Source organism: Lynx rufus, unplaced genomic scaffold (assembly GCF_022079265.1).
Source record: "Lynx rufus isolate CCGP_SWC_20201006 ecotype Redwood Valley unplaced genomic scaffold, mLynRuf1.p SCAF_1, whole genome shotgun sequence".
Classification (NCBI taxonomy): Eukaryota; Metazoa; Chordata; class Mammalia; order Carnivora; family Felidae; genus Lynx; species Lynx rufus.
The window spans coordinates 124,157,949-124,177,812 of NW_025814823.1; the positions used below are offsets into that span (position 1 = coordinate 124,157,949).

The following is a 19,864-nucleotide window of genomic DNA, read 5'->3' on the forward strand; positions in this document are numbered from 1 at the left end:
AAAGATACCAGTCATATTGGATTAAGAGCCCACCCTACTCCAGTATGATAACTCAACCAGTTATATCTGCAACAACCTTACTTCTAAATCAGGTCATAATCTGAAGTTCTAGGAAGGACATGAATTTTGGGTAGACACTGTTCAACCCAGTAGAGTCTGCATCTGTGTTCTCTTTTGGTTTCCACTGCTCTGTATGTCTATCCGTGCACAAATAGAGCTCTATTAATTCTATGGGCTTATTGTAAGTTTTATTATCTGCTAGGATGATTCCCTCTTCATTGTTATTCTTTCAGAATCATATACTTGACCTTATTTTTCCAGATAAAAATTTAGTATCTGTATTAATTAAAAAAATTTTTTTAATGTTTATTTATATTTGAGAGAGACAGAGAGAGAGAGACAGTGTGAACAGGGGTGGCAGTGCAGTGTGGGCAGAGAGAGATGGAGACACAGAATCTGAAGTAGGCTCCAGGCTCTGAGCTGTCACAGCCTGAGGTGGGGCTCAAACTCACAAACTGTGATATCATGACCTGAGCCGAAGTTGGGACACTTAACCGGCAGAGACACCCAGGTGCCCCTTAAACTTTTTTTTTTTATTATTTAACAAATTAAAAAAAAATTATTCATTTTTGAGAGAGAAACTGAGTGCGAGTCGGGGAGGGGCAGAGAGAGAGGGAGACACAGAATCTGAAGCAGGCTCCAGGCTCTGAGCTGTCAGCCCAGAGCCCGATGAGGGGATTGAACCCACGAACCGCGAGATCATGAACTGAGCCAAAGTCAGACATTTAACTGACTGATCCCCCAGGTGCCCCTAGTATCTGTATTTACATTCAGAAAAATCTTACTGCCATTTTGATAAAACTGCAGTAAATTTATGTATTAACTTGGAAGGAAAGTGTCTTTGGGGCACATAGGTAGCTCAGTCAGTTGAACATCTGGCTCTTGGTTTTGGGTCACGTCATGTTCTCACAGTTTATGAGATTGAGCCTGGCATCAGGCTCTGCTCTGACAACAGGGAGCTTGTTTGGAATTCTCTTTTTCCCTTTCTCTCTCTGCCCCTCACCCACTTACAAGTTCACTCTCTGTCTAAACTTTTTAAAAAAGTATCTTTACTGTAGTTAGTTTTTCCATATATGGGCCTGGTTATCTCCTGTTTATTTATAATTTTTCCATAAAGGTGTCACATATCTTTTGAGTATTTAACTCTAGTAATTATGTTTTCTTGGTTGAGACTATTAACGCTGTTTGGAAAGTTTTTGTTTTAATGTTTGTTTATTTTTGAGAGACGGAGACAGAGTGTGAGGGGGGAGGGGCAGAGAGAGAGAGAGAGAGAGAGAGAAAGAGACCGAATCCAAAGCAGGCTCCAAGCTGTCAGCACAAGAGCCTGATACAAGGCTTGAATTTAGGGATCACGAGACCATGACCTGAGCTGAAGTCAGATGCTTAATGGACTGAGCCACCCAAGTGCTCTGACGCTGTTTTGAAATTAATAATCTGATGAATTTGTTAAGTAATCAGGAAATACGGTCAATATGAAAGTCTATAAGATATTTAAAAAAAATAAATGGCCAGTCCCTCTAAACCACAATTAAAACAGAACAGTAAATAATTAAATAATGTTTACTCTGCTTATGTTTTCATATCCTATTCCTTCTAACTTGTCTTCCTTGCTTGTTATACTCAACACAAACAGTAACACCTTAGCAGGCTGAATTATATTTAAGCTGCTGCCAGACATCATTTCAACCACTCAGAATCTTAAATTTTTTTAAAACACCTATTATGGATTCAGTAACTATGATGTAAAACTGGCTGAGCTCTAAGACCCATCGCAGGCAGCAGACCAATTTCTCTCCTTTCCCTTGTCTGCCCCTGCCACGCTTGGGTGCCCCTGGCCCAGGCTGGGCTCACTTTTGAGTTGGCCTGGTCCATGCTTAGTTTGTTCAGGAGTACAGCCATGGACAAGCCCCAGAAGTGGCATCACTGCTTCATGTCAGGGTCCAGAACTTAAACTTGGAGTTTAGCGTGACCCCCAGACTCCTTTCCATGAAGGAAAGGAGTGCTGCCCCACGAAGATCCTGGATGTTGGCCACCAAGCCAGAGCCTGACGACCTGTGCCGAGCACCAAATCTAGGTGTCTGCTTGGGGAGCCTTTCTTACTGGCAGCTGGGCCAAAGTCTGGTTGTCCTTGCCTGCTTTTTTTGTATTTGAGTGGACCATTAAAAATGCTGGTAGGAAATCAACTTTATGTGCATGGACACAGCATGTTGAGTGCTTGGCTCCTCTATCAAGTAATGGGGCCAGGGCCAGGCTGTTTTGTTGGGGAGAGCAGTTTCCCTAGAGAGGAATTAGCTAGTGTTTGTCAAGAGGATTTATGTTTTTATTTATTTTTATTATTATTATTTTTTTAAGTTTATTTATTTTGAGAGGGCAAGCAGTGGAGGGGTAGAGAGAGAGGGAGAGAGAGAATCCCAAGCAGGCTCCTCGCTGACAGCATGGAGTCTCATGTGGGGCTTGAACTTAATGAACCACGAGATCATGACCTGAGCTGAAACCAAGAATCAGACACTTAATTGACCCACCCAGGCGCCCCTAAGATTTAAGTTTTTTAAACTCTGTTTCCTATTTAATTTTCCTCTTTTGTCATTCCCTCCTCTTTATCTCATTGTATGACACAATGGGGCAGAGACAGGAAGAGACACAGAATCTGAAGCAGCCTCCAGGCACTGAGCTGTCAATACAGAGCCTCATTTGGGGCTCGAACTCACAAACTCTGAGATCGTGACCTGAGTCAGTTAAGTCTGTCGCTTAACTGACTGAGCCACCCAGGCACCCCAGTATGGCACAGATCTTATGTTGTCTTTGCTGATTTTTTTCATTACCCTTTTTTGAATGATTTGAATTAGTCCTAGATGAGCTGTTTATGTAAGGGAGTATCAGGTGCTCTTTTCCCCCAAAGGAACTGTTCTTCTTTATGTGTGTTTTAAAACATGCTGTTTTGTGTGCCTGTTTTTTCTATGTGTGTATTTTTAACTTAGAAAAATGTAATTGAGGTAAAGATCTCATTCTTTCCCACCCTACCACTATGCTTAAGACTTACTTGTAATGGATCATTGATTTCATTGTTTGTAACTACTGCAAGGTATTTAATACCCTTTGTCTCCAAGTTTTATTTACACCCCACCCCCACTCCCATAATGGACCCTGAGAATACATCTTATCACCCTCCACTACCACAAAGGTGAACATTTCTGTACATATCCCTTCATAGACTGGAGTGAGAATGTCTTTGGGTAATGGACGCAGGAGAGGAATTAGAGGGTCATGGGTGTATGTGTACTTAATTTGACTGAATACTTAATAATTGCTCTCTAGAATAACTATGCCAGTGTATACTCCCATCAGTTGGATATAAAGGTTTTTATATCTCCATTGATATTTGATACTATTCAGTCTTCTAAATTTAGCCAGCCTATTGGGTATAAAGTAAAATCTCATTGTTTTAAATACATTTATCTGATTAACAGCTGAAGTATCTCTTCATATGTTTGGTAATATTTTAGGTTTCTCCTGTAAGTTGCCTCTTCATGTTTTTAGCCCATTTTTCTATTATGCATGCTCTGTTTCTCTTATTGATTGGCAGGCATTCCTCCTGTATTTTAGATTTTGTGCTCTTCTGATTTATACATGGCCAATATTTCCTTCCATACTGTAATCTGTCATCTTTGTCTGTGATGCGTCTTATTGTTGAAAAATTTTGTTGTGAGGTCATTGAACTAATTTTTTTACTTTCTGATATGCTTTTGCAGTTTTGATCAAACTCTGTCACCTCTGCGTTAGGAGTAACCACCTGTTACTGTTAGAGTTTTTTACTTTTCACATTTAGCTTTTAATTATCTGACTCTGTCCTTTAGAAAAAAAATTCATGGTAACTATTTCAGTGACAAATCAGAACATTGTGTATTCAGTATGAGTGAATACAGGATTCACAAAAGATCTTTGCATTTGGGCTTTTGTGGTCAACCCAGACCATGGGTCTATAGCAGTTAAAATGAAGTGGTTTTTTTTTTTAATTGTGGTACAATAAACATACAACGTAAATTTTGTCATTTTAACCATGATATTTTTAAATTAAAAAAAATTTTTTAAGACTAGATTTTTTAGAGTGGTTTTAGTTCATAGCAAAATTGAGGGGAAGGCGTAGATATTTCCCATGTGACCTATTCCACACCTGCGTAGCCTCCCCCATTATCAACATTCCCAACCAGATTTGTACATTTATTACAGTTGAACCTACACTGACACTTTATAATCACCTAAAGTCCATAGTTCACATTATAGCTCACTCTTGGTGTTGTATGTTCTGTGGGTTTGGATGAATGTATAATGACATGTATCCATCATGTATCAAAAAGAGCATTTTCAGTGCCCTAAAAATCCTCTGTGTGCTGCCTATTCATCTCTCTTCCTCCCCTATCCCCTAGTAACCAATGCTGTTTTTACTGTCTACATAGTTTTACCTTTTCTAGAGTGTCACACAGTTGGAATCATACAGTATGTAGGCTTTTCACATTGGGTTCTTTCACTTAATAATATGCATTTAAGCTTCCTCCATGTCTTTTCATGGCTTGATAGCTCAGTTTTTTTTTTTTAAAACAATGAATAATATGCTGTTGTCTGGATGTAGCACAATTATAAATTTATTCACCTGCTGATGGATGTATTGATTGCTTCCAAGTTTTGGCTATAAAGCTGCTATAAACACAACCATGTGCAGGTTTTTATGTGGATATGAGTTTTCAGCTCCTTTGGGTAAATACCAGGGAGCACTCTTGCTAGATGATATGGTAGGAGTATGTTTAGTTTTGTAAGAAACTACCAAACTGTCTTGCTAAATATCAATACCCTTTTACCTTCCCATCAAATAAATGAGTTCCTGTTGCTATATATCCTTGCTAGCATTTGATATTTTCAGTGTTAATGGATTTGGGCCTTCCATATAGGTATATGGTGGCATCTTAATGTTTTAATTTGCATTTCTCTGATGTCCTATCATGTGGAGTATCTTTCCATATGCCTGTTTGCCATCTGTGTATCTCTTTTGTTGAGGTCTCTGTTACCGTCTTGGACCCATTTTTTAATTGGATTTGTTTTCTTGTTGAATTTTAAGAGTTCTTTGTTTTGGCTAACAGTCCTTTATCAGATGTGTTCTTAGATATTTTCTCCCAGTGTGTGGCTTGTTTTCTCATTTTTTTGACATTGCGTTTTGCAGAGCAGAAGTTTTTAACTTCAGTGAAGTTCAGCTTATCAATTGTTTCTTTAATGGATCATGCGTTTGGTGTTGTGTCTAATAAGTCATCTCCATACCCAAGGTCATCTATGTTTTCTCCTATGTTTTCTTCCAGATGTTGTATAGTTTTGCACGTACATTTAGATCTGTGATCCATTTTGAGTTAATTTTTGTGAAGGGTGTAAGGTTGGATCTGTGTTCTTTTTTTTTCCCTCCCTGTGGGTGTTTAGTTCTAGCACCATTCTTTGAAGACTGTCTTTGCTCCATTGTACTGCCTTTTGACCCTATTTATGTGGATGTTGCTTGGTTCTCTGTTCTTTTCCATTGATTGATTCTTTTGCCAATACTACACTTTTTTTTAAATCTTTTTTTGAATATTTTATTTACTTATTTTTAAGAGAGAAAGAGCACAAGGAGGGGAGGGACACACAGAGAGAGGGAGACACAGAATCTGAAGCAGGCTCCAGACTCCAAGCTGTCAGCTCAGAGCCTGACATGGGGCTTGAACCCATGAACTGTGAGATCATGACCTGAGCTGAAGTTGGACCCTTAACCAACTGAGCCACACAGACGCCCCAATACCTCACTGTCTTGATCACTATAGGTTTATAATATAGTATATAGTATACTATTGAAGTTGGGTAGTGTCATTCATCCAACTTTGTTCTTTTCCTTCAGTATTATGTTGGCTATTCTAGGTATAGAATGTAAAGTCTCCATATAAAAATTTAGAATTGGTTTGTCAATATCCATAAAATAACTTGCTGGGATTTTGATTGGGTTAGCATTGAATCTATAGATCAAGTTGTGAAGAACTGACATCTTGACAATAGTTTTTGTATCTATGAATGTGAAATATCTTTCCATTTATTTGGTTCTTTGGTTTTTGTTCATGAGGGTTTTGTAGTTATCCTCACAGAGATCTGTATATTTTGTTAGATTTATACCTATTCACTTTTTTTTAAGTGCTAATGTAAATGGTAATGTGTTTTATTTTCAAATTCAACTTGTTCATTACTGTTATTTAGTAAAGCAGTTGGTTTTGTATATTAATCTGGTATCCTTATCCTTTGCTATAATTGCATATTAGTTCCTGGCATTTTTTGTCTGTATTTTAGATTTTCTACATTAATGATAATGTCATTTGTGAAAAAAGAGTTTTATTTCTTCTTTCCCAATATGTATACCTTTTATTTTCTTTTTTTGGCTTATTACATTAGTTAGAACTTCCAGTATGATATTGAAATGGAGTGATGAGAGGGCACATCCTTGACTTGTACATGATCTTCGTGGAAAAGCTTTGAGATTCTCAGTATTAAGTGTGATGTTACCTCTGGGTTTTTTTGTAGATAGTCTTTATGAAGTTGAAGAAGCTTAACCTGCTTAACCATTTTTAAGTGTACAGTTGAATCCTTTATTTTGAATATGATGTAAAATAGAGATCCATTTTTTTTCTGCATAAAGTTTTCTCTGCAACATCTGTTAAACATGCTCTCTTTTCCCTAGTGATGTGTGATGCAGATTTCATCTCTTAACACAGATTTTGTCCTTTTGTTGTCTTAAGTAATGAATAAAGCATATCATTCACTAAATAGTAATAAAAATAATAATCATTTAGACTTTTCTCAATTTCAGTTAATGCTCCCAAATTTTTATAATTAAAGTATGATGTTTGCTTTAGGCTTACATTAATTGTTTTTTAAATCATGCCAAGGAAGTTTTTTTCCACTTCTGGTCAAATATTAGTTTTGTTTAGAAAAGGCAGTTGAATGTTAATAAATGCTTTTTTAAAAAAATTACTTGTATCTGTTGTCTCCTTTAAATCTCTTAATGTAGTGTTGTAAATGGAGTTCTTTAAACTTGAACACAATTTGTATTCCTAGTATAAACCCTGCATAGCTATTTTGTAGTTTTCAGTGAAACGAGATGTTAATTTTTTTATTTAGCACTTTAAGATTAATTTATTAAGATTGGCCTCTAGTTTTCTTTTCTCATGTCCTAATTTAATTTTGATTTTATGCTTTTCATCTTTCAAAAAAAAATAACCTCTGGAACATGGAAATTACCTGCTAATTACAAGGTTAGTTGCCTTTGTCCTCAGATCTATGTAGACCAAGTTCTTTTTTTAAAAAGAATTTTTTTTATTGAAGCACAGTGTACACACAGATTCACTATTTTAAAGTAAGATTCACATCATAAATGTACAGCTTGCTGGTTTTGAATAAACTAAACATACTGCTGTGTTGAGTACCCAAATCAAAAAATAGAACATTAGTGGAGCTCTAAAATCCTTCTATGTCTTCCTTCGAAGCACCATCATTCTGACCAGGAGTAACTGCTATTGTGATTTCTGGCAGCACAGATCAGTTTTTCCTGTAAATTGGAATCATTTACAATGGAACTATATATTCTCTTGTGTTCAAGGTTCTCTCCATGTTATCACAAGTAGTTGTGAGTTATTCTTGGATATATGTTTTCTACTTTGTAACTGTGCTGTAAACTGTATTAATGGGCATGTGGGTAGTTTACAGTATTTCCTGTTTTGAATATTTCTGCTGTGAATATTTTCTGGTTTGTCTTTTGGTGGATATAAAAATCGTGTTACTCCGAATGTGGTTACCAGACTAGTAGCATTGATGTTACCTGCAAACTTCTTAAAATACAGAATCTAATGCTCCAACCAAAAGTACTGCATCAGAATCTACACTTTAACAAGATCCCCAGTGCACATTACCTTTATAATTACGTGATCTCTAGATGGAAGACTCAACATTGGTGATTTATTTATTTTTTCAATATATGAAGTTTATTGTCAAATTGGTTTCCATACAACACCCAGTGCTCATCTCAAAAGGTGCCCTCCTCAATACCCATCACCCACCCTTCCCTCCCTCCCACCCCCCATCAACCCTCAGTTTGTTTTCAGTTTTTAAGAGTCTCTTATGCTTTGGCTCTCTGCCACTCTAACCTCTTTTTTTTTTTTTTTTTTCCTTCCAACATTGGTGATTTATAAATGTTTAGTCTTTGAGCTACTTAGGATAATGAAGGGGATTAGAAGTTAGGACAGCTGGTAGCCCTAAAAAATGAGAAGTTGTTTTAGAACTCTTTGCCACAAAGTCTTTCTCATCTTCCCTTAACCTTTTCACCTTGTGTTAAGCAGATCATTTCAGAGGAAGGTTGGAAGATCATAGAGGACTAGAACTCATACTGAAGTCCCATAGTTGTTGGTACTTTTGCTTGGTTCAGTATGTGAGTTGTTGTTTTTTTAAGTTCAAAATTTGCTCCTCCTTCCTGGATCTGGTCCAAATGTGACTATATATGAGATATATTCTTTGGTCACTGGGTGGGAATTGCTTTCATTAATCTGATTTCATTTTAAATGGAGTTTATTTTTATTTCTTTTGATTTGTTTTGATAGGGTTCAGAGCACTATAGAAAAATAGCTATGCTTCATCATTTATTTATATTATGGACTTCTGTACTGATGTTTTTCTTCCTATGTATTTTGTTGGGGATTGAACTGGATAAAATTCAGTGATGGCACTTAGTTAAATTTCTGAAAGTGAGAACAGTAATCCCTAAAATTACTAAAGAAAAATTAAACATGAAGAGAGTATGAGTGGGGGAGAGGGACAGTGGTAGAGAGAGAAAGAATCTCCAGCAGGCTCCACGTTCAGCATGGAACCCCACATGGGGCTCAATCCCACCATCCTGGGATCATGACCTGAGCCGAAAGCAAGGGTCAGACCCTCAACTGATGGAACCACCAGGCACCTGTTTTTTTTTTAAAGAAACTTATTACATATGTACACTGTACACTATATTTAAGATTGCTTCTTGAGTTTTACAAAAATGGTAACTTACTATATATAGTCTTTTTCTGCAATTTGAATTTTTCACTCAGTTTTCTTTTTAAGTTTTATCCATGTTGACAGTTGTTTTGGTCCATTTATAATCATACTCTTACATGAATACACTACACATATACAATATATATAATTCTGTATAATAAATTATAGAACATATTTACATATGTAATACTCTTGTGTGACTGTGCCATATATTTTTATTCTCTTACTGATGCACATATGAGTTGTTTCCTTTTTGCTGGTATGAACAAAGCTGCCATGAATATCCCTTAAATTGCTAAGTATATGTTTTTAAGTCATAAATTGTGTTGACTTATATCATAGACCTATGGAGGTAGTTTTTTCTTTTTAATATGTTGATGTTGTTAATTACCTTTTGAAGACATTGTGATGTTAAAATGCCCTTGCATATGGGGAAAAACCCAAGTTGGTCATAATGTTTTGTCTGTTCAGTTTCCTTTGGGGTTGTTTTGCTAATAATTGTTTTGGAGATATTGCATCTACTTGTGAGAGTTTTCCTTGTCATGTCAAAATTATGTTCACTTGGTAGAATGGGTTGGGGAATAATTCCTCTATTTCCAGGAATGGTTGTAGAAAATTGAAATAATTTGTTCTTTGAGATTTGGTAGAGCTCACCTGTAAAACTGTTTAGGCATGATGTAGAGATGTAAGTATTGATTCAATTTCTATATGACAGTTTGATTTGTTTATCCAGAGGAGAAGTTAATATACTTTCAAAAAGTATACTCTTTTAAAATTAGGATTAAGATTGATTTATAGCTTCACTATAGTATACGATTTGTTCTTGTTCCCCTATGTCTTTGACTGGTTTTGTTATTAGCAAACTTAAAACTGTTTTCCAGTCAGTCATGTGGTTGAAAAAAGCTATTTCCTTCCTTTGATTTCCATTCTGTTTAGTTGAGTAAGCTTTAGTTACCATTTATTTTTCTTTTGGAAAACTCCCTTAGATAGGCTACTAGGCTGTTTGTTTTTCTTATTGATTTATATAATTCTCCTTTGTCCTGTGGGTGGTACATTGGAATGGCTTAAAATTTGTGTACCACCAGATGCTAATTTGGATTTGCTTCAAAATGTTAATTGCTTTAGAAATGGATGATGGACCTTCTGGAAGAGATCATTTCATGAGAAGTGGATTTGCTTCTGGGAGGAGTTTGGGAAACAGAGGTAAGTATCTTTGTCTTTCATTAAAACTTCTCAACTGTTGAATGGTAGAATGAATAGAGACTATTATGGCTGTTGAGTGCAAAGCTAAATCTGTTTTCACTCTCTGCAGAGTAGACTTTGAGGTAATGAGTTTATCATTTTTTCAACTATGAGTGTTCTTTTTGCTTTTTTTTCCTTTTCTGGGATAGTAGGAGATAGTTCAATTGATAAAAATAGATTGGTTAGATTGATTAAAGATAGTTGCTTTACAGAGCTGCTACTTAATGTGTTTGATTATTGATGTCCAACAATTGGCATGGGAGGAATGTTGGTAAAAACTTCACAGATGAGGGTGAGAAGAACCTGTTTTTTTTTAAATTCCTCAAGACAGCACAGAAGCATTTCTTTTAGGTCATTAATATTAAGAGGTTATTTTCCCAGTGTTGAAACTTTTCATTGTTATTTTTAGATCAACCGTGTGATCTGATAATGACACAGCAGAACACCTTACTATGGCCCATTTTTAGATTGTTATTAAAATGCTGAAAGTATTCTGCTTTATGTTTTAGTATAGTGTGATAAAATATGAGAACCTCCAATTTATTTAAATATCTTTATGACCATTTATTTCTTTTACAAGATGCCATAAATAAGGGCTAATTGGTAGTTTTAAATACACAAAACATTTAATCTTGAATTCATTAGATGTTGAAAAATCTTACTTCTAAGGATTTTTATTCATTGGAAACTAAAGGTGTGGCATTTCCTTTGATATTTGGAAAACTTAATTTCTTGTTTGGATTCAGTTAACATAGTTAACATGTGGATCTATATTTTGATATAATTTGGAAATAATTATTAAAAAAAATTTTAAGTTTATTTATTTTGAGAGAGAGCATGAGTAGGGTAGGGGCAGAGAGAGAGAGGAGGGAGAGAGAACCCCAAGCAGGCTTGGCACCATCAGCACAGAACCCAGTATGGGGCTCAAACCCATGAACTGTGAGATTATCACGCAAGCCAGAATCAAGAGTTGGATGCTTAACCAACTGAGCCACCTAGGTGCCCCAATTTATTCCTTAAATATGCACATATATTCTGTTTTTAAAACCTTCATAGTAAGAAGCATTGATGAATAAAAATCATGTAATCTTGCCAAGAGGTTCAGGTGTGGGTTTTGTTAGTTATTACTAACATTAGAGATAATATCTTAATATTACACTTAGAGAAATATTTAATATTGGATTTATTTTAAAACTTTATTTTTGAGTAGATGTTTTTAAATCCCATTTTAGAATAGATGAGGTGACACTTTTTGATGTAGATTTCAAAATATTATTGAAAAAAATCTTTTTAAAAGTTTAAATACTTTATTTTTACCAAAGCCAGAAATGTTTTGAATTAACTATTTTTAAATTTTCAAGTTCAGAAAGTATACTTATATATCTTGTTAAAGTTTTACATTAATTGAATGTACTTTTTTCTCTTTTTTTTTAATTGAAGTATAGTTGACCTAAAATATTGAATTAGTTTCAGGTGTACAATGAAGTAATTCATCACCTGTGTGGGTTGTGCTATGCTCACCACAAATGTAGCTACCATCTGTTACCATACAACACTATTAACAGTATCATTGATTATATTCCCTATGCTGTACTTTTCATCTGTGTGACTTACTCATTCCATAACTGGAAGCTGGTATCTCTGAATAAAAGCTTTTTAAATGAGAAAAACACCACTTAGACAGTTTTTACTACACGTTGTTAATTTCATATGGGTTAGGTTGAAAAACAGACTTATCAAAATTCTTGGTTGAATGTTAATACTTAAAAAAGTTACCATTGTACCACATACAATCTTGGGAATTCATAGACCCATTAATATAACTCCTTTTCGTTATTGTTAACCCGTTATTTTAGTTTCAACCTCTGTGATATTTTTTTCTCAGAACTTGCATAGCTAGTAATTTGTTTTTGAAATTGTCTCTTAATTGCTTATAATACAGCATTGATCCCCTTTTTATGTTCTATAAAGTATAACATAAATAGCTTTAACTTCTTGAATCACACACATCTTTAGAATCTGATGAAAATATGGATAATTGCTCTTACGCAGTTTTGCACGTGGCTTTAGAAGTTTTGCAGGTCCTTTAACTTAGTTGTATTAAGATATTACACAGATAGGTAAGACACAATTTATGAAGACCATAAGATAACACTTTAATTTTTCTAGTGATAGTGTGAAGTGGCAGTTTATGTTGTTTCAGATGTCTTTTGTTCTAGTGTTTTGTTCTAAATAACCATGCTTCTTGCCTTAGCACCTCTGCCCTCAGAAAGATTAATGTAGTGATAGAGAAACACATGGAAAGAAATAAAGTTGTAGTGTGCTGTGGGAATGTGGAGAAAGGATTGATGATGACGGGAGGTCTGAAAGAAGACTTCTTCAGATGAGGTTGCCTTTGAACTGGGGTTTTGAAGTGTGAAAGGAATTTTGATAGGAAAAAATAGGAAAACAGGGAATGCCATGCTGAAGAATTTTGGTAGGAAAATATGAAAGCAGGGAATGCCTTGCTGAAGTATACAGGAAGGTACAAAGTATTAGAAGTTCACAGTGCGGAACATGGGACATTGTTTGGTGTGAATTAAAATGTTGAGAGCTCAGTGTTATGTGGTAGGAGATAAAGTTCAAAGATAATATGAGTAAAGACGCTGGAAGAGTGGAGAGGTGATAAGGGGAGTGGCAGTCACAGCTTTTATTTCTTTATTGCCTAGTTCCTTCCTAATTTGAATTTTAAAAGTGGAAAGATTGAGAAGTTTAAATGTTAACAGAATAAATAAGTAATAATTAAAAAATCGGACAAGAATATAACATGTTCAGTAGCATGTAACCTTCATACAGGGGCATAAGTTTAAGTAGCTGGCTCTATACAGGGTGAGGTTTCAATATACAGAAAATCACAGTTGAATTTCCTCATTAAAAGTCAGGAAAAGTCATTCATGAAATAACAACTAATAGAAAGCTGTATTTCACCAGTAGTATATTTATGGTTTTACCTTAATATTATAACATGAATTTTTTATAAAAAGTTGAAGCATATTATATCTTTATAAGTTCTTATATTTGTTTCTCCCTATCCTTGGAGGTACCTTTACCCTAAAGATTCATTTAAAATAGGGACACCTGGATAGTTCAGTTGGTTAAGCATCCAACTTTGGCTCAGGTCATGGTCTCACGGTTTGGGAGTTTGAGCCCCACGTTGGGCTCTGTGCTGACAGCTCAGAGCCTGGAGCCTGCTTCAGATTCTGTGTCTCCCTCCCTCTCTGCCCCTCCCCTGCTGGCATTCTGTGTCTCTCTCAAAAATAAGTAAACATTAAAAAAATAAAAATAAAACTTAATTATTTAAAATAAAATTAAATAATTTACTTAAAGGTTTTTTTTGTTTTTTTTTTATTTTTTTGAGAGAGAAAGAGCATAAGAAGGGGAGGGGCAGAGAAAAGGGGATACAGAATCCCAATTAGGCTTGGCACCATCAGCGCAAAGCCCCACACAGGGCTTAAACCCACAAACCATGAGATCATGACCCGAGCCAAGATCAAGAGTGGGACATTCAACCAACTGCACAATCAAGGCACCCCCTGAAGATTTTATTTTTAAGTAATTTTTACATGCAACATGGGACTTGAATTTACAACTCTGAGGTCAAGAGACCCAGCAAGGTTTCCTCCTTTTTTTTTTAAAAAAGATTTTATTTTTAAGCAATCTCAAGGAGTCCTTTAATTTCTAGTCTTTGATGGCACAGTTAGTTATATGTTTTAAAGAGTTTTAACTCTGTCTGAATTTTCAGATGCTGGCGAGTCTAGTAAAAGGGAGAATACATCCACAGTGGGTGGCTTTGGAGTTGGAAAGAGTTTTGGAAACAGAGGTAAACTGCTGACGATAATCTTATAATCACAGTTTGAGTGAGCCCTAGTTTTTTTTTCCTGTACTCAAGACTCTTCCCCTATGGCCCCCAGCAAGAGATCCATCTTATATACTTCAAAAGGTAAATTTGAGTTGAGCAAAGAACCAGTAGTAGCTTCGAAGTTACATTTTTTTTTTCTTAAAAACTAAAAACTGTATATCAGAACTGGAGCATAACTTAAGATCAAGACTGATAATGTGAAGATGGATGACTTTACCAAGCATTTTGGAAACCAGACAATTGAAGAGGGTTGAATGTTGGGAAAGGTCAGTTGTGGAGGGTAGTAGATAGATTATAATCCTTTCTGAACCAACTTAAAAGATTGCAAATACTGCCATGAACTAAATAACTGAAAACTTAGGTTTTATGGAATATGCTATTTCTGTATAGATTATCTTTATTTGGAAATTATCTTTTCAAGGAAAAACTCTTTTCATCTAATTACACATTGAAGCTATAGGGTACTTACTTTTATATCATAATTGTGTATTAGATTTCTGTGTTAAAAGGGATGTTAGATTATTTTGTACGTGAGATATTAAGTGACTTTATATATACATTCTGCATATAAATTTAATACCTGTCAAAGTGATTAGTCTCTGTATTGCAGAAGCCATCATTTAATATAAGCATATTTTATAATTTTGCTTAAATACTGATTGACAGGCATCTTATATTGACATTTAATTTTAAGGTATATTATTCCATGAATGTCTTTGCACTAAAGATAATTTTAGTAAGATTCAACATTTAAAAATTTTATGAAATATTACTGATAGATCCTTTTAAAATTAATTTTAGAGACATATCTGTATGTTCCAGAGACACGTAAATCTACGTACAGGTTTTTATTATATGAGAAATCTGAAAGTAGAGTTAAATGAAAGATGTAAAAAAAACTTGCTGAAAATAAAAAATGTTAGAAGAATTTCCTTATTACTGAGATGGGAAAAATTACTGATTATTGGATTATAATTGAGTAATATTGTCCTCTGGCAAATGAAGAGATTGAAGGTTTTAAAACATTTGATATTTTGAATAGAAAGTATGTAGTGTGTTATGTTGATATATAGCCCTAGTTTGACCATATAATATAGAAGAATATATGACATCTGAGATGCTATAACGTTGGCTGACATTTTACCTTAGTTAATTGACACAAGGCAGAAATTGTTACCCAACCCATGTGAGTTTAAAAAAAAAATTTTTTTTTTTTAACATTTATTTATTATTGAGAGACAGAGAGACACAGAGCATGAGCAGGGGAGGGGTAGAGAGAGGGGGAGACAGAATCTGAAGTAGGCTCCAGGCTCTGGGCTGTCAGCGCAGAGACTGATTTGGGGCTCCAACTCACAAACTGTGAGATCATGACCTGAGCCAAAGTCGGTTGCCTAACCAACTGAGCCATCCAGGTGCCCCCCAACCCGTGTGAGTTTTTATTCAGTATTTATATTTATACTTCTGTGTAGTTTATCCTGTATTAAAGGGGCATCATAACAAGTAGCACTTGTTTTGCTGTTTTTTGCCCTTTGTCTTTTGGTTTGTTTACCACAGAGATACAGGTAATTGTTTTCAGAAATTTGCAAGTTTAATTTTCTATTTTGTATAGGTTTTTCCAACAACAAGTTTGAAGAAGGTGATAGCTCTGGTTTCTGGAGACGTAAGTTTAATGTTTTTTGTAGCGGCTTTTAAAATTGAATGTTCAGGGGCGCCTGGGTGGCGCAGTCGGTTGGGCGTCCGACTTCAGCCAGGTCACGATCTCGCGGTCCGTGGGTTCGAGCCCCGCGTCAGGCTCTGGGCTGATGGCTCAGAGCCTGGAGCCCGTTTCCGATTCTGTGTCTCCCTCTCTCTCTGCCCCTCCCCCGTTCATGCTCTGTCTCTCTCTGTCCCAAAAATAAATAAAAACGTTGAAAAAAAAATTAAAAAAAAAATAAAATTGAATGTTCAGAGTACATGCTAAAGGGAAAACTAGGATTAAGTGTCACAGTGATTTTCAGTTCTAATTTATTCAAACCCACTTTCATACAGCAATTATAACCAGAGCACTGACCAAGAATTCAGGCATCCTAGTTTGGCCTATTGCCATTTGACTTAGTCTATGAGGTACGACTTCTGAATGGTTTGCTACCTTAAGAAAAAGGGGATAATAGAAAGAACAAGTTAAGAATCAAAACTCCATGTCCATGTACACATAGAGTTTGGGACATGCAGATCCCTATTCAGACTTACATAATTCTTGACAGTGGAAAAAGATTCATGAGTATGTAGATGACTGCTGCTATCAAGGCATTTCTATCAAAAGTACTGACACACTGGTTTGGAGGAGTAAAGAGAATGATGAGAGTAGAGTAGTGTTATCAGAAGATAGATTATAAAAATTAATAGTGCTTTCTACTGATTAAGTAGATTTGGATGAGGCCTTGGAACCTGTATTTAAAAAGCCTGCCTGGTGATCCTGATGTCATTTTGTTTGGTAATCACTTATCTATGGAAACATAATGACATAATACATTTTGGATTTGCAACTTTGTTTCCTGGTCCTGCTTTGTGACCTAGTTAAATGACAGAGCAAGTTGCTTAATTTGTCAGAGCCACAATTTGCTATTCTGCAGAGTGGAGGCCATCATATTAAAAGGTTGTTAGGCAAACTTAATGAAAATGTGTGTGAAAGTATGAAGTTTAGTACCACACACATTCATGGTAAACAGTAAATGCCATCCATCTTCATGATTTATTTGAGACCTAATCTTTTTATACTCTTAACAGTGATTCTCAAAATCAATACCAAGCCTAGAATGATCACCTTAAAACCTGTTTGGAGTTAGATGGGGTTTTAATATCTCTAATAAGACTGTTTCCCTAAACTGTCGTCAGTCTCATCCTGCCTAATTGTCTCTGCATTTTTTCATATCTTATTCAAATGAAAATGTACATAACATAGAAGTAATATTTGACAGAAGAAAAAAAACAATTTTTATTCTTTTCCATTTTTGTTCTACCTAATCTCCCATTTTTAAATCAGTTCATATTTCAAGATCATGTTCACCTAACCAATTTGTGCTTTTGAGCACAAAGTCCAGTTTCTCCTGGCACCTGAGAGAACTTGTTTCCTCTAAAATGGTCTGCTTTCTTCTCTTTCATCTTCTTTCTTCTGTTCTCAAGCTTATGTCCCCTTAAAAAAAACAAAAAAAAAAAAACCCAAAAAAACCCCACATATATATGGATTGAATTCTTTTGTTCTTACAGTTGTTGTTGGCAAGCCCAGGAACAGATTTTAATATCATGATAGAAGCTATTACTCTGCATGCAAATGAATAGCATCTTTTGTGGTTGTTATTTGCCCTGCAGTCTTGTTTCCTCTAGCTGGTATAGCTTTTATCTATTGATAAAAGATGATAATACCCATTTCATAAGGTTTTTGTGAAGATTTAAAAAGTTAGTACATATTATTCATTTAGAACAGTGCTAAACTATACTGAATTCTGTTATTACTATTAATTTTTAATAATTTTGTGATATTATTTATATAAAATGCTATAATATATGTGACATTTTTGCATACTAATAATATATATTTGATATGTTTTATATAATCAATGTATTATGTGTTATTTATGTTTATATGTTTAAAGTGTCTTTATATTTTATTTAAGTTACATATTTTATACAGTTTTAGTGATTTTTATGTAATTAATAATATAATGTGGTCATAGCTGATGTTGGGATAATCTCTCTTTTTTATCCTTGGCTTTATCTTCTAACTCTACAGTGATTTTATTTTTTAACTTTATTTTTTAAAATTTACATCCAAGTTAGTGTATACTGCAGCAGTGATTTCAGGAGTAGATTCCTTAATGCCCCTTACCCATTTAGCCCATCCCCCCCCCCACACCCCCTCCAGTAAACCTCTGTTCTCCATATTTATGAGTCTCTTATGTTTTGTCCCTCTCCCTGTTTTTATATTATTTTTGTTTCCCTTCCCTTATGTTCTTCTGTTTTGTCTCTTAAAGTCCTCATATGAGCGAAGTCATATATTTATCTTTCTCTGACTAATTTCACTTAGCATAATACCCTCCAGTTACATCCATGTAGTTGCAAATGGCAAGATTTCATTCTTTTTGATTGCTGAGTAGTACTCCCTTGTATGTATGTATGTATGGTATGTATGTGTGTGTGTATATATATGTATATGTATACATGTACATATATATACACACATATATGTATATATGTATGTGTATGTATATGTATATATATGTATACATGCACACACACATATGTATGTATGTGTATGTATATGTATATATGTATATATGTACATATATACACACACACATACATACCATATATACATACATATATATACACACACACACACACACACACACACACACATACATACCATACATACCACATCTTCTTTATCCATTCATCCATCAATGGACATTTGGGCTCTTTCCATACTTTGGCTATTGTTGGTAGTGCTGCTATAAACCTTGGGGTGCATGTGTCCCTTAAAAACAGCACACCTGTATCCCTTGGATAAATACCTAGTAGTGCAATTGCTGGGTCATAGGGTAGTTCTATTTTTAGTTTTTTTGAGGAACCTCCATACTGTTTTCCAGAGTGGCTGTACCAGCTTGCATTCCCATACAGTGATTTTTTAAAATAACTTGTTATTTTGAAATAGTCTGAGACTTACAACAAGTTAGAAAGTTAGAGTTAACAAGTTAGAGTGTTTCCTTCACCCCTCTGCTAATATAATTGTGCCCTTCACCCAACTTCTCCTAATGCCATTAGGCTATTTTAATTCCCAGTGTGGTCAAAATATAGATTTATTTTAGGGGAATAATTGGACAAAAATAATGTGAGACTTCTTTCTCCTTCTCACTTCTCAAATTAATTCATAGGTTGTTTTTTTTTTCATATAAGGCAATAAGTGTTAGCTGTCATCATTATTCCAGGGTGTGCTAACCTTTCCCCAATTTTTTCCTTCTTGTTAAGTTCCCTTGTAGTATTAAATCCTGCTTTCTAGAAAGTTGTCTGGTTGTTAGATTGTTCTTTTTTTTTTTTTTCTTTTTTTTTTTTTTCATTTTTATTTATTTTTGGGACAGAGAGAGACAGAGCATGAACAGGGGAGGGGCAGAGAGAGAGGGAGACACAGAATCAGAAACAGGCTCCAGGCTCCGAGCCATCAGCCCAGAGCCTGACGCGGGGCTCGAACTCACGGACCGCGAGATCGTGACCTGGCTGAAGTCGGACGCTTAACCGACTGCGCCACCCAGGCGCCCTAGATTGTTCTTAAGGAATGTTTGGTAGTTGTTGACTTCATTTCAAGTAGGAGCCTGCAACAAGAGCTCTGGGTTATTTCTTATAGAACAATACTAATTGTTAAATTAGCATTTTTGCAAGGAACTTAACTGATAGCTTCTAAGCTGTCTAGCCACTTGATGACATTACTGTGACTTAAACTTCTCAGATTTTAAACATTTCATGACATGTATAAGCCATTTCTTTATTTCCCAAATGTGGCTTTGTTGGAGTTTTCTAGAAAGAGTTTTGTAAAGTTATTACTAAAGGTCA

General features: G+C 35.1%; 1 protein-coding gene across 3 annotated transcripts in view; it reads left to right on the forward strand.

The window, feature by feature from the left end:
* Positions 1–19,864, forward strand: part of DDX4 (DEAD-box helicase 4) — an 85,788-nt gene that overhangs the window by 20,727 nt on the left and 45,197 nt on the right. For all 3 annotated transcript variants that reach the window (XM_047064772.1, XM_047064879.1, XM_047064810.1), the window contains exons 3-5: positions 10,267–10,344; positions 14,165–14,242; positions 15,891–15,941. In XM_047064772.1, the coding sequence (XP_046920728.1) occupies positions 10,267–10,344; positions 14,165–14,242; positions 15,891–15,941 (207 nt within the window). The remainder of the gene's footprint in view (positions 1–10,266; positions 10,345–14,164; positions 14,243–15,890; positions 15,942–19,864) is intronic.